At 39.7% G+C, this 14,554-nt stretch overlaps 1 protein-coding gene across 3 annotated transcripts in view; it reads left to right on the top strand.

The window, feature by feature from the left end:
* col19a1 (collagen, type XIX, alpha 1) overlaps positions 1-14,554 on the top strand; it is a 422,382-nt gene that overhangs the window by 312,411 nt on the left and 95,417 nt on the right. For all 3 annotated transcript variants that reach the window (XM_087979446.1, XM_087979452.1, XM_087979458.1), the window contains 6 exons: positions 8,094-8,183; positions 8,296-8,340; positions 9,500-9,577; positions 9,950-9,985; positions 10,722-10,766; positions 10,856-10,909. In XM_087979446.1, coding sequence (XP_087835572.1) covers positions 8,094-8,183; positions 8,296-8,340; positions 9,500-9,577; positions 9,950-9,985; positions 10,722-10,766; positions 10,856-10,909 — 348 coding nt within the window. The remainder of the gene's footprint in view (positions 1-8,093; positions 8,184-8,295; positions 8,341-9,499; positions 9,578-9,949; positions 9,986-10,721; positions 10,767-10,855; positions 10,910-14,554) is intronic.

A 14,554-nucleotide genomic window follows, 5' to 3' on the forward strand; every position in this document is an offset into this window, starting at 1 on the left:
CATCCACTTCGCACTTCTGACTGAAGGTTGCTGTCAAAAACTCAGTCTTACCTTTTGCACTGATGTGCTGGCTTCTTCCATGATTTAGGATGGAGATATTTGGAGCCTTCTCCAAACAGTTGTTTAATCGTCCAACACTATTCATCACTGGATGTGGCAGGACTGTAGAGCTGAGATCTGATCCATTGTTTATGGGGTCACTTAGCTCTGTCTTTGCTTATCACGTGCTGCTTATGCTGTTTGGCATGCAAGTTTGGTGTCCTGTTTGGTGTCTTCATCAGGTTGACATCTCATCTTCAGGTATGTCTGGTGCTGCATTCCCTCTTGCACTGTCCATTGAACCAGGGTTGAACCCCTTGATGGTTGAGTGGGATTATGTCAGGCCACGAGTTACAGATTATACTGGAGTACAATTCTGCTCTGTTGATGGCCCACAGTGCCTCACGGATGCCCAGTCTTAACTTGCTGGATCTGACTGAAGTCTGTCCCATTTAACACGGTGATAGTGCCACACAGCATTATGGAGCTTATTCTCAATGTTATGGTGGGACTACATTTCCACAAGGACTGTGCAGTGGTTTCTCTTACCAACACTGTCATGGACAGATGCATCTGCAGTTGGCATATTGGTAAAGATGAGGTCAAGTATGTTTTACCCTCTTGTTGGTTTCCTCACCACCTGCCGCAGACCCAGTCTAGCAGTTACGTCCTTTAAGATCCGACCAGCTCGATCTGTAGTACTGCTGCTAAGACACACATGGTGGTGGACATTGAAATCTCCCACCTACAGTACATTTTGTGCCCACCTCTAAGTGCTTCCTCTAAGTGTTGTTCAACATGGAGGAATACCGATTTATCAGCTGAGGTAGGATTCAATTAAAACTCTTGTAAAAGCTTCCACAAATGCAAGAATGGGTATTAAGGGCACTGGTTTATCATTGCCTGAGGTTTTCCAATTACCTGACACATATAATGTCAAGCAATATTCAATCACTTCCTTATGTCATCTAGACCAACAAAAATGTTCTTGTATTTTGGCTTGAGCTTTACTTATTCCCAAATTACCTCCTACTGTTAATTCATGTGCTACCTAAAACACCTCATTTCTACAACCCACTGGTAATGCCACTTGATGAACTTCTGCCCATTTCTCATCCACTTGAATATGTGATACTCTCCATTTCCTCATCAAGACAACATCTTTAAGATTGTAACATTCTGGGATACACTCAGATTCTTCTTCCGTGTATACTTTTTAATACAACTGCTTTAGTTTTTCATGTTTCTGTTGTAATTAAGCTAATTCCTCTGAACTAAAAATATCCACTTTGTCTTCCATCTGTTCTTGTTGTTTTTCTCAACCATTTGATCAAACATAGTTTCTGATAATTGAACTTCAACTTTCTTAAATTTACTCTTTGATTACTCCTTCTATTTTCATCTGTGGCTTTGTGACCTTGTTACCACACAATCAGGAAACATCCTAGAATATATTTACCTGATTTTCCACTGACCTTTCAACCATACACCCACATGATCCACTTATATCTTTACCAAGGGTAAGCTGTATTTTAGGCACCGAGGATTTCTGTATTATTCCTACCACCACTTCACATTTCACCAGACTCTCCAACCTCACTTTATGTAATAGAACACTGCTCTTCTCACCATGAATTCCACATATTACAACTTTTTCTGGCAGTAGTCCTTCCAAATTACATATCTCCTCATCTCTCACCATCAAAAATTGACTTCCTCCCGTATCTCATAAAATTTTAATTTCTTTATCTGCTCCTCCTGGTATATAAACCTTACCTATGCAAGTCAGTTCTTTAAAGAGATCTGGCACTTTTCAAACAAACCCTAATTAATTTGCACATTTTTGCAGCTTTTTTAGCTCCCACAGTGGTTTCCTTTATCACTTCATCAAAACTCCTGTCTTATTTTGTTTTCCCACATTTGTCTTTTTAGTGCTTTTTCTGAACTACCAACATTGCGACTTCATGTGTTCATCTTTATTTGAGTGAAAACACCGGAGATTTTTAAACTTCTCTTCCCCCCTAATGGGCTTGCATTTTACACAGAGGTAAACTGTATGTATTATCTTCAATGAGATCTTCTTTTCCCTTAACACTTCAGGATTTCTGTTTCTCCAATTTCTATCCATCACACATTGAAATTAATATCAGAAGCCAAACTTTTATTTACGAGCCAACTCATAATCATGTGCCATTTCCGCTACTAATATTGCAGACTTAACTCTCTGCTTTCCCACTTGAGTTATCACTGCTTCAGGAAGTGAATTTTTGAACTCCTCCAAAATAATCGCCTCTCTAAAAGCTTCAAATGTTTGATCTGTTTTTAATGTCCTTATGTACCCATCAAAATTACTTTGTATGTTCCTTTCAAATTGTATGTAGCATTGTCTGTAGCATTCTGGTACTTAAAATGGTTTTTTTCACCTCGTCATACTCTCCAAATATCTCCTCTGAGAGTGATGCAAATACCTCACTAGCTCTTTGTACCAACTTTGTACCAAAGTTGATCCAAAGTACCAACTTTGGATCAACAATACCTACACAGTCACCAGCCATTTCATTTATTTAGCCAGCTTCTCAAATGAAATGATAAAGGCTGATATATTCTTCTCATTGAATTTATGAAACTGTTGGATATATTAAAACAGGTCCCCAGCAGTCATTTGGGATGGGATTGGTCCCCCTCACTGTCTTCATTCCCACTCCTACCTTTCATTTCTACCTCCATCATTCTAATTCAACTTTGAGTTTTCAGTTCCAATCTCTGAAGTTCAAAAAACTCTTTCTTTCTCCCTTGCTTTTGCGAGGGCATTCCTTTTCTTTTTCTTCTGCTTTTAATCATAGCTCAAACTATTCTGTTTCCTTTTCATTTTCAAGCTGCTTCATTTGAAATTGAATTTTAGCCATTTTCAATCATTCTGATGCCATTTCCAGCAATCATAAATGTTGAGTTATTACTTAATTACCTCTTCTTTTTACAGAGAGAATGGGAACCCCAATGAGAGCTTGTTGTCAATTGCAAAAACGTTGCCTTGTTCACTTTCTGTTAAACTCATTTGTAAGTTTTCTCACTGAGCTGGAAGGCTTGTTTTCAGATGTTTTGTCACCATACTAGGTAACATCATCAGTGAGTCTCCGGTGAAGCACTTTGTTCAAGTCTCTGCATTACTGCTTCTGCTAGGAACCCCGATATTGGTGATACTTGTGGCGCTGGAAAAGCACAGCAGGTCAAGCAGCATCCTAGGAGCAGGGGAGTCGATGTTTTGGGCATTAGCCCTTCATCATTCCTGCTCCTTGGATGCTGCCTGACCTGCTGTGCTTTTCAAGTGCCACATGTTTCGACTCTGACTCACCAGCATCTGCAGTCTTCGCTTTCTCCTAGCTGCCCAGGTGCTTCATTGATTTGTTTGTAGATTTTGTTATTGAATGTGAAGTGTTTGGTAAGGCATAGGTCTACTAGCTTGAGCATTTTGTCTTTGCTGATGAAGTTGGTGCTGTCTGGTGTTTGTGTCCTTGGTTCCTCTAGTGGTGCAGTCAGTCCTCTTCGATCTTCGTGTCTTTGATGGTGTTCATGAACTCTTGGGTGGCGTGAATGGAGTGGCATGAGTCTTCTAATAGATATTTCAGTTTTTGGTGGGGTTCCTTGGCTAGTCTGCATGTAGGTGTTCCAGTTAATGAGACTATGGGTTTGAGGGGGTGCGCTGATTTGTGTACTTTAGGTAGTCCATAGAAGCGGGTGTGATGGATCATTTTTCATTTTTTGGAAAACTGTTTTATTTAATTGTCCTAATTTCTGAAGCCTTTTCAACATGGATGTGATATGATTTTCTAGCTGTGGGGTCGGGTCTATCATGATCTGTTTAGAATGGAGTTCATGAGCCCTTTGTTGGCATGTAGGATTACATTGTTTTTGTCTTTTTTGAATCTTTCTAGGGCTTTCCTTTCCTGTGTGTTGAGTGTGTTCCCTTCCTTTTTCCTGCTTAGTGTTGGTGCAACTGTCTGATGGTCTGCTTGGTTTTTGTGTGAGTCCATTGTCTTTCAGTGTTGATTCTAATGCTGCCAGGAAGTCTTTTTTTGTCTGTGTCTCTGTAGTTGTAGTTTAACAACCTTACTAGGATGGCTTTTCCTGTATCTGTTAGTGGTTGGTTTGATAGGTTTTTTTATCCAAACCTCTGTGTGGTCTGTGTTGGTCTTTTTTGTGAGCTTGTCCAGTTTTTCCTGCAGGGTTAGTTTTTTTCATTTTCTGCTGTTTGATGCTTATGGCTCATTATGTTTCTGTCCATTCATGGTCTGTCACGTTCGTATATAAAGGTTTTGGTGCAAATTTCACAATTGTATTCATGGCTTTCATTGTGAGCATCGTTAATCATTTCTCACAACTTTCTGCGGCCATTCTATTCTGCTATTCTTTTGACTCGTAGGGTATCGAGTAGTGGTTTATATTTAAGACATTTTGGTAGTACCTGATTCCTAAGGCTTTCATGCAGAAAATACAGTTGTTCGCAGGTGGCACTCAGTCGGATGTCATTGGTTTCCCATCTTTGGGCTAGTTTTACATATTGGCCCACAGGTGTTTGAGATTTTTGAGATAATTTGTAGCTCAGGTTGACATTCTAGTTTAGGTTTGCTTGCTGAGCTGGAAGGTTTGTTTTCGGACATTTCATCACCATACTACGTGACATCATCAATTAGCCTCCAGTGAAATGCTGGTGATATGTCCTGCTTTCTATTTATGTGTCTAGGTTTCTTAAGATGGGTGATATCAGTTCTGGTTCCTTTTCTCTGAGGATGGTAGATGGGGTCCAACTCGATGTGTTTATTGATGGAGTTCCAGTTAGAATGCCAGGCCTCTAGGAATTCACATGCGTGTCTCTGTTTAGCTTGTCCTACAGTGGGTGTGTTGTCCCAGTCAAAGTGGTGTCTTTTTTCATCTGTCTGTAAGGACTTGTGATAGTGGGTCATGTCTTTTAGTGGCTGGTGTCGAGATTGTGTTGCTGGGAAAGCACAGCAAGTCAGACAGCATCTCTCGACTCTGATCTCCAGCATCTGCAGTCCTCAATTTCTCCTCTTTTGGTGGCTAGTTGGCGTTCATGTATCCTGGTGGCTAGTTTTCTGCCTGTTTGTCTGATGTAGTATTTGTTACAGTCCTTGCATGGTATTTTGTAAATGACATTCTGTAAAACTCCTGAAATAACTACTTAAATAAACTGAGTGCAATGCCCAAAATAAAAAAAACCAACACACACCACTCACTGCCTTTTTGTCCAATAATCCTAAACTCAACTTTGTGTTCAATATTTTGATCCCAGGTGAGCCCCCAATTTGTTATGAACTAGACCAAACTCTGTCAAAATAAATGAAGAAGATAGCCTAGATCCTATCTGTTCTTATTCAAAGGCAAGTGCCAGGCATTGCCATTCCTGATGCAATTCGATTGGTCAATCTACCAGTCTTGCTGCAAAACATACTTTATTCATACACTACAGTTAAAATACAAACTAACATGAAAAGAAAAGTGGCTTAACTGTAACTCTCTCAAAATGCTTAACATAATAATATATATAAACTACTCTAACTTAACTGTACCGATATAACAGCATTATAGAAAATGCAGTTGTTCGCAGGTGGCGCTCAGTTGGATGTCATTGGTTTCCCATCTTTGGGCTAGTTTTACGTATTGGCCCATAGGTGTTTGAGATTTTTGAGACAATTTGTAGCTCAGCTTGACATTCTAGTTTTAAGTTTGCTTGCTGAGCTGGAAGGTTTGTTTTCAGACATTTCATCACCTTTGTGACCTACGTGACCTTTGGCATAGGCAAATTCAGTAAAATAGAGTGTCTCACATGTAATTCTAGCAACAGAAGAGAATTAAGCTTTTAGCTGTAACAGAGAGAGGAAAAGCAGCTTCCACATCCAGCTTCAAAACCCTAGCAGCAACAACAGAAAAACTAAAACTAAAAATCCTGGTTCTGTGGTAGCCTGACCCCACCCATTCAGGCTACTTTTATTGTTCCCACTTTAAAACAACTCTCAGGCCTCTCAAGCTATTTACTTTATTGGCTTTGGAGCAGACTGCCCAGTACCTTTGTCTTAACCTTTCTCCATAAATATAACTGCATTAGTCAGGGGTAAGTGAAGGGAAATGGGTCTGGGTGGTTTATTCTTCGGAGGGTTGGTATTGACAGACAAATGGCCTGTTTCCACACTGTAGGGAATCTAATAAAATAAAGATAAAATACACCTCTTAAAACCATAACATTGTCACACATGAGAGAATGATGCAAGCAGACAGACATAAGAAATTTATTCAAGAGGACCTAAATCCCCATCTACTGAGCTCTAGATATCAGCTGCTGCTTGAGATGCAACTACAAGCTGGTGAAGTGTTATCAGAGTTTTCAGAATCCAGTGAATAAATTGCACTATCGTTGTGAGATTTAAATTTAAGGTTTTTTATTCCAGGAATACTGGGGCATGTTGTACTGGGTTACTATAAGAGTATTTCTCATGTAACTGGCACATCCTATTTCCCATACATGCTGGATAACAGGGAGTTTACTGTACTTTATATTGTATCTCTGATGCCTGGTATATTTATTTAAAAGCTGCCAATGTTGAAAACACAATGGTACTCCCACGAATGTAAATACTTGAAGCGGACACTGAAACACAGTCAGTCTGTAGTAACAATCATTCAGATGCCCCCCAACCCTCCCCCCGCTACCCCCCCACAACCCATTATATTTGACCTAATCCTTGCATTTAAGTGCTGAATGAATTCTTGCTTTCTCCCCTAGCCACAATGGGAAGAGGGATGGGGTGGAGGGGGTTTGGAATGTCTGATAGGTTACCTTACTTGGACCTTGGGTAGGCAAATGGTGGAGGGTGGAGGACATCACTGCATCTCCATCCCCCCTTCCCGAACTCTCCTCCTGTCATCCCCCTTACAAGGAACACCCCCACCCCCACCCACTTCCTGCAGGGTGATAAACAGATGTCCCACCACCAGCCAGCTCATAGACTTCAGCACAGGAGAACACCCTCTCCATTAAATTTTACTCACTCTATTGACAAATAAGTACCCATGGGACACTGCTTTTCTTCAGTAAAGTAAGATTTGAGTTAACCTGAATCCCTAAACTGAATCTACCATAACAAATAAAATGGCTATTGATTACATTTTTGTATTTTGGGATGCTGCTATGTATAAATTGGTAGTCGGGTTTCCCGGCCGAACTAAAGCCATTGCCAAAGTTATTTGTCTAGAAATGACTGTGGGACATTGAGGATGTCATAAAGGTCTGTAGCATGGAAGCAGACCTTTGATCCAACTTGCCCATGCCACCCATTTTTCACATTGAACTGGTCCCATTTCCCTGTGTTTAGTCCATATCCCTCCTTACCTATTGCATCCAAGTACCTGTCTAAATGTTTCTTAAATGACAAAATTGTACTCACTTCCACCATTACCTTTGGCAGCCCATTCCAGACACCTCTATGTGAAAAAGCTCCTTGTCTAGACCCTCTGTCCTCGCACCTAAAACCTATGCCCTCTAGTTTTAGACTCCCCTACCCTGCGAAAGGTTGTCAGCTATCTACCTTATCTATGCCTGTCATGATTTTATAAATCTCAGTAAGGTCACCCCTCAATCTCCCACCCTTCAGGGAAAAGAAGTCCCAGCCTATCCAATCTCTCCTAATAACTCAAACCTTCCAGTCTAGGTTGCATCTTAGTAAATTTTTTCTGTATTCTTTCTAATGTAATGTTATATGAATATGTGAAAGGAGCTATACAAATGAAAGTTATTTTCTTCCAAAGGTAACTGTGGGGATTATTCAGCATTCTGCTCTGCTGAGTTCCAGGTGAAAGTCTTCCCCTTTTGAATATTCACCGTTGTAAAGAAAGAGTTCCATTTGGACTTCCTCATTCATTTGCCTACTTCTTCCGTAGAGTAATCCCAGATTCATGGCTCTATTGCTGCTGAGTACAGTTTTTAGCTTTGACAGTGCAAGTCTGAAGATCTGCATTTATGTAAACTGTTGCTATGGTTACAGGGAGATTCTGGGGACGGTTTCGGACCGCCTGGAGAGAAAGGAGACAAAGGTGACCCTGGACCTGCAGGAATAGGAATACAGGGAAAAGAGGTTTGTGTCATTATGGAGAAAGAGGAGATGAAGAAATGAAAACATATCCATTCTGATAAATCAAATAGTTTCTATTTTAACCCTTTAACTGTTGTCTTCTTGTTTCAATTAGGGGCCAGTTGGTCCACCTGGAACACGAGGATCACGGGGATCTAAGGTAATAGTAAACTGACTTATTAATCAATGTTGTACAATCAAACCATGGTAATTCCAAGCTTTGATAAGCAATTGCGAATGAACCTTCAGTTATGTCAATTGTACATCTGAGGAAGGAAGCAGAAATGAGAGGGACATTTATCAACAGGCCCATTCTCCAAGTTCAGAGGCATATGATCACAAAATGTGCTCTGAGCTAGAGAGGAGTATGCAACCCAGGGAAATAGTGAGAAGTTAAACAAATTATCATGGAGAAAAAATAATAGATAAAGGTATCCATTATTTTATCTTAGATTAAAAACTACAGTTATTAAAATCATGAGACCAAAATGGACAGAATAATCAAAAAGCCTCCTTGATCTCAATCATTTCCCTGTTGGTTTTAGTAGTTCATGATTCTGGTTATCTAATACAGACAGTCAATGATTTCTAGCAATTTTATGACAGTTTGTTGAGTTTAGAAGCAGCAGTTTAGATATGATACATTGCTTAATTAGGTAAAGAAAGTATATGACAATGAAAATTAAGGATGATTAAATGATCCCAGAGGACAAACAGGCTATGTAATGTGCTGATCTCATTAAAGTTCTCTGGTCAAGGTGTTGGGGAATGTTTCTCTGGATCTTTCTTCTCTCTCTTACCCAATGCTTCCTGACACTCCTTACTACAGAGTCCCAAACTGCCAGTGCCCAGGTCTTGGGATGTCAGTTTATCATGTCATCCAGTCACTGAGGAGTGGTGACTAAGGCAGTGATACAAACCACCCTAGCAGGAATGTTGCATTCTAACCTATCCCAGGCAGTGAAGGCAGTTCTAATCATGTTCCCTACCTATGAGCATGGGTAAAAGGCAAGTTTGGTGTTTTCAAAGGGACCTAACATCATTACCTCCATTTAGAAATGTACTTTATCATTGGTCATTACGTGTCTGAACTACTTTGATTAAGATTCATGCGTACTGAAAGATTTGACACGGCAATCACTTAATCCTCTGTGGGTGTATTGCTTTCATGTGAAATTTAAGAAGAAATGCCCATGAATAAATCAAAGGTGCCAATGACCAAATCTTGATAACAGTTCCATTTTACTCCACAGCTGTGTAGATACTAAGAATAATGCTTCCAATGTTTATCTTGATAACACTAGCGTTTGTTTTATTAGGGGGAGCGTGGATTCCCAGGTCTTCAAGGTCCAAAAGGTGAGAAAGGACCACCTGGAGTTGGCCGCCTCGGGCCCCCAGTAAGTATACAAAATTCTAGTAGGACCTCTGACACTTTATTTTCTTTAGCACCATTAGCTTGACACTACCTCTAGCCCCCTAATATCTCTACCATTGAGAAAAGAATTAGAAGAATTCCAATAGCATTGGAAACACCATTGTCTCCAGGTTTTCTGCAAAGTCTGTCACCATCCCAACAAGTACATAGATGATTGCTCAATTGCTATTGTCAGCATCACAATCTGGAATCTCCTTCCTATCATTGTGGGAACAACACCCTTGTGAGAACTGCAAGTCTAGAAATACATGTTAGGAAATATTGTAAATTGATTGAAAGAGATGAATTTAAATTGGGACAAGTTTAAACGGCTATTTTCTTCATCTTTTCATAGGGTCCACGAGGTCCTTCTGGAGAGCCAGGCATAAGGGTAAGAATTTTTTCAATAACAATGAAGATTAAACAAATACAATACAAAAGTTGTTGCCTTGAATCTCATCAGTTCAGATACAGTGAATGTTGGACATTAGGGAAGGTCATTTTTGTCTCCTGAAACCTATCTGTGTTCCACCTTTTCTATCATGTTATGTAACTGTGGCCTGCTCTGTTTTTGTTTAGTTATTTTTCTGAGCAGATTATTCAAAACACTTGGCAGCTTTTCAGAAGGAAGTTCCTTTCCCTAACACACATATCTAAACTTATGGCCTGCAGTCCAACATTCTTGATCTGGTTTGAACAAATGTTTTGAGATTTGATCAGTCTGATGAGATTCCCCTTTAACTTTCACAAAGTTTTCAAAAAATCTTTGATGTCTCTGAGATTGTGAGGGGAGAAGTAACATAGTGCTAATATTATTGGATGAGTAATCCAGAGGCCTGGACTAATACACTGGAGTACTGAGTTCAATTCCCGTCACAGCATCTGGGGACATTTAAATTCAGTTAGTAAATCTGGAATAAAATAATAGTCTCATTAATAGTGAGCTTGAAAAAAGTCAGATTGTCAAGAAACCCATCACTAGTAGCCTTCAGAAGAGGGAATCTGCCATCTTGGTTTGGCCCTGCAACTTGGTTGACTCTTAATTGCTCTCTGAAATGACTGTTTAGTAAGGAGAGCAATAAACAGGTTTTAGAATGTTGAACAGTTTTTTTATTCTCTCAATTCAGGGTCCACGAGGTTTGCCAGGAGCTTTAGGACGGCCAGGTGTTAATGTAAGTACAATATACCCATCAGTCTCTGCACTGTGGTAAATGGTGGCAAGGTTCTGAGTTCTCTGATTTCATCCTTGGTTTTATTGCAGGGTATTCCTGGGAGCAATGGAATGCCAGGCCAACCAGGACCACCTGGGGAGCCAGTAAGTAAAAGCTTTTTTTTATTACACTCGAGAAGCCATTGTACAGCTTTTGTCATAAAGACAGGAGAGCATATCATTTATTTTCATTTGTCCTTCAGGTGAAAATGACCATGTTCTCCATCTGTGTTTTTCATGGGTTTCTTGTGGGCATATAAGTGCCTACTGAGACTCACCTGTGTCCATTAGGTTCTGTTACCATTAGGACAGGATACAACATGCATTTGAGTTTTGGACTATTGCTGAATTAGGATTCCTTTCCCTAGTATTTTCTCCCTGCCTTTGATATATGCTTGTTTTCAAACCATTTTTTTTGATTTGCTGATGTCAGGCACAGAGATTTTGGGTGCAGATCTCCCAACTTACAATCAATATCAAAACTCCTAAAATAAGCTCTCTGTGTATACTTGTAGCATTTTCCTCAGCCAACACCAGAATACCACGGAACCAAGTTCTCCACCCAGGCTTCACTTTGGTAAGCAAGTGTCAGCCATTCTGGCCACATCAGCAACCCAACACATTTGTTACTCATAGAGGTACATGTAGCAGAGTGGGTAGGACTATTTCAGTTTGATATCCTTCTTGATCCCAGACCAATATTCACGGTATGTCGAAGGCTGCACTTGATTTAGCACCTCTTACATGTTCCTTATAATAAATACAGATAATGTATTGAAATCATATTGAAATGAGAGGCTGTAAAATGATTCTGCAATGGTGTAGGCTGGCTAAATTGATTTCAGTGTTCTCATATTGGTTAGTCAATATAAAAACCAGCACTGAGGGAGTTTCACCTTGGAGTTAAGTATCCATATTCTAAACATTAGAATTTCTAATGTGTTAAATTTTCAAATAGATGATGGAAATTTATCAGCCAAATTATTGGTGTGACTAATTCTCGTTGCTGTTCAAAACAGACTTTGTGATCTAAATGCTTGGAGGAAGTAATGAGCATGTTAGACAAAGGAGACCAAGTGGACATGATCTATTTGGATTTCCAGAAGGCCTTTAACAAGGAGCCACTCATGGAGCTGTTAAATACAATAAGTCCGTGGTATTAGGGAAAATGTACTGGGATGGATACAGGATTGGTTGACTAGCAGAAGTTTGAGAGTGGGGATAAAGGGATTTTTTCAAGATGGCATTTGGTGACTAATGGAGATCTGCAGGGATCAGTACTGGGACTATTCATGTTATATATTAATGATCTGGGTGTAAGAACTGAGACCATGTTTGCTAAGCTTACAAATGATGCAAAGATAGATAGAGGGACAAGTAGTGTTGAGGAAGTGGGAAGCTTATGGACCAGACCAGACCCCTTCAAAATATTTTAAGATGGTAGCGTACATCCTACTTTTTTTCTTATTTCAAAGGTAAATGTGAAGTGGGTGTTCCGGATGTGATGTAACTGGTCAAATCACTCAACGTTAAGCAAAACACAATGCATTTAAACAGTATAGTTAAAATACAAACAAAAGAAAGAGGAATTTAGTTTACCTTAACTTTTGGAAAACTTAGCTGACTGATAGATACAGTACCTATTACCAATTAACTGTTCAATTATAGCAACATTCCATCAACACACCCTTTGGCAAAAAGATAAATTCAAACACAGATTCTTAGATGCCGTTCAACATCAAGAGAGATCTTAGAGAAAATTCAGAATCATCTACTGAAGCTCCAACTCTTTTGGGACCCAAACAGCTTCTCCCTTCTCCAGCTAAAACAAAAGACTAGGAAGCCTGAGCTGGAAGAACTGGCCACTCCCCTTCCACTTTAAACTGTTTTTAAAAATAAATTCTACAGGCCTTTTAAGTTATTGGTTTAGGCCAGCTCCCATAGCCACTTCAACACCTCTGCCTTTACAACCTCTCTTCAAAAAACCCAGGAAAAAAATAACCTTTTTAAAGTGACAGCATCATCACAGAAAGACTTGAAGAAGTTAGAAGAATGGGCAAAGAATTGGCAAATGGAATATAAGGTGAGAAAGTGTGAGGTTATACACTTTCGTAGGAAGAATGGAAATGTGAACTTTTTTCTAAATGAGAAAAATGTTTCAGAAATCTGAAGCACAAAGCATTTTACGAGTCCTAGTTCAGGATTCTCTTACGGTTAAAATTCAGGTTCAATTAGCAGTTAAAAAGGCAGTACCCATTTCAAGATAGCTAAGTACAAGAGCAAAGATGTACTGCTGAGGCTGTATAAGGCTCTGGTCAGACCATACTTGGAATATTGTGAGCAGTTGGAGTCCCATATTTAAGGAAGGATATGCTGGCATTGAAGGGGGGCAAAGGAGGTTGACAAGAATAATCCCAGATATGAAGAGCTTTTCATATGAGGAACAGTCGAGAACTCTGGGTCTGCACTTAATGGAGTTTAGAAAGATGAGAAAGGGTTTCATTGAAACATAGAGAGTACTGAGAAACTTGGATAGAGTGAATATGGAGAAGATGTTTCCATTAGTAGGAAAGGCTAGGGCCCGAGGGCGCAGTCCTCAGAGTCAAGGGCAACTCTTTAGAATTAAGATGAAGAAAAATTCAGCCAGAGGATAGTGAATCTGTGGAACTGAATTGCCACAGAAGGCTATAGAGGCAAAGTCATTGAGTGTATTTAAAGAAGAGATCAATAGGTTTTTGATTAGGAAGCAGATCAAAGGTTATGGAGAAAAGGCAAGAGAATAGGGTTGAGAAACATATCAGCCATGATCAAATAGCAAAGCAGGCACAATGCACTGAATGGCCTAATTCTGCTCCTATACCTTATGGTCTTATAGTCTAAAAGGTGCTGTTGACATTTACAGTAGAAACTGTTGAACTTTCAATCAAGCTGCCATCAGGATTGGAAAAGAAATCATTTCCCAGTTTCCTGTTCTTAGCTACCTTGAAGGCATTCAGGTCAAGCACGAAGTGAAAATTGCAATCAATTGTCAAGCAGCATAGAGAGACAATCGCAGAGTCTTTTGCTCAAATAATATTAGTAACAATATGGATTTTCTAAACAAGTTGTTAGGTTTCATGGTCACTTTGTGTTGTCAGACTGGTGTGCATCAGATTGCTTTTGAATTTCCCATCATGTGTTTTGGCCACTTTAACATTGGCATTTTATAGTGATTAATATAATGATTAGCTTGCATATAGCATAGCCATTGTTGCAGACTCGACAAGTATAGCAACTATTGTCATAATGGCATGAAAGACACTGGATAATTTAATGCTTTCAGGTTGTTTATAAAGCAGAGGTAACAATATCATTTCATGTAAGCTTTTTTTTTGCTGTATAGATTTGGTTCATGATAGGCAAATTACATCTTAATTACTATTTTAGTGAAAACTGGCACCCAGCATGCTTGCTCGATGTGGGAAGCTGGGCACATTTCCAGTACCCGGGTCCTGCATGTGTGCAAGAAGTATCACAAACCGCAACTCGTAGAAGCCTGAATTTTGGAGTTGGAGCGGCATCTGGGGATACCGTGGAGCATTCACGAGGTGGAGAGTATTATGGATAAAACATACAGAAAGGTAGTCATACCATAGACTCAGAATCCACAGGCAGGAAGGGAATGGATGACCAACCGGTAGAGCAGAAAAGGCTAAGCAGGCAGTGCAGGAATTTCCTGTGGCTATTCCCAGCAAAGCGGATATACAGTTT

Source organism: Chiloscyllium plagiosum, unplaced genomic scaffold (assembly GCF_037043375.1).
Source record: "Chiloscyllium plagiosum isolate Xiang-an unplaced genomic scaffold, Cpla_swu_hap1 HiC_scaffold_3, whole genome shotgun sequence".
NCBI lineage: Eukaryota > Metazoa > Chordata > Chondrichthyes > Orectolobiformes > Hemiscylliidae > Chiloscyllium > Chiloscyllium plagiosum.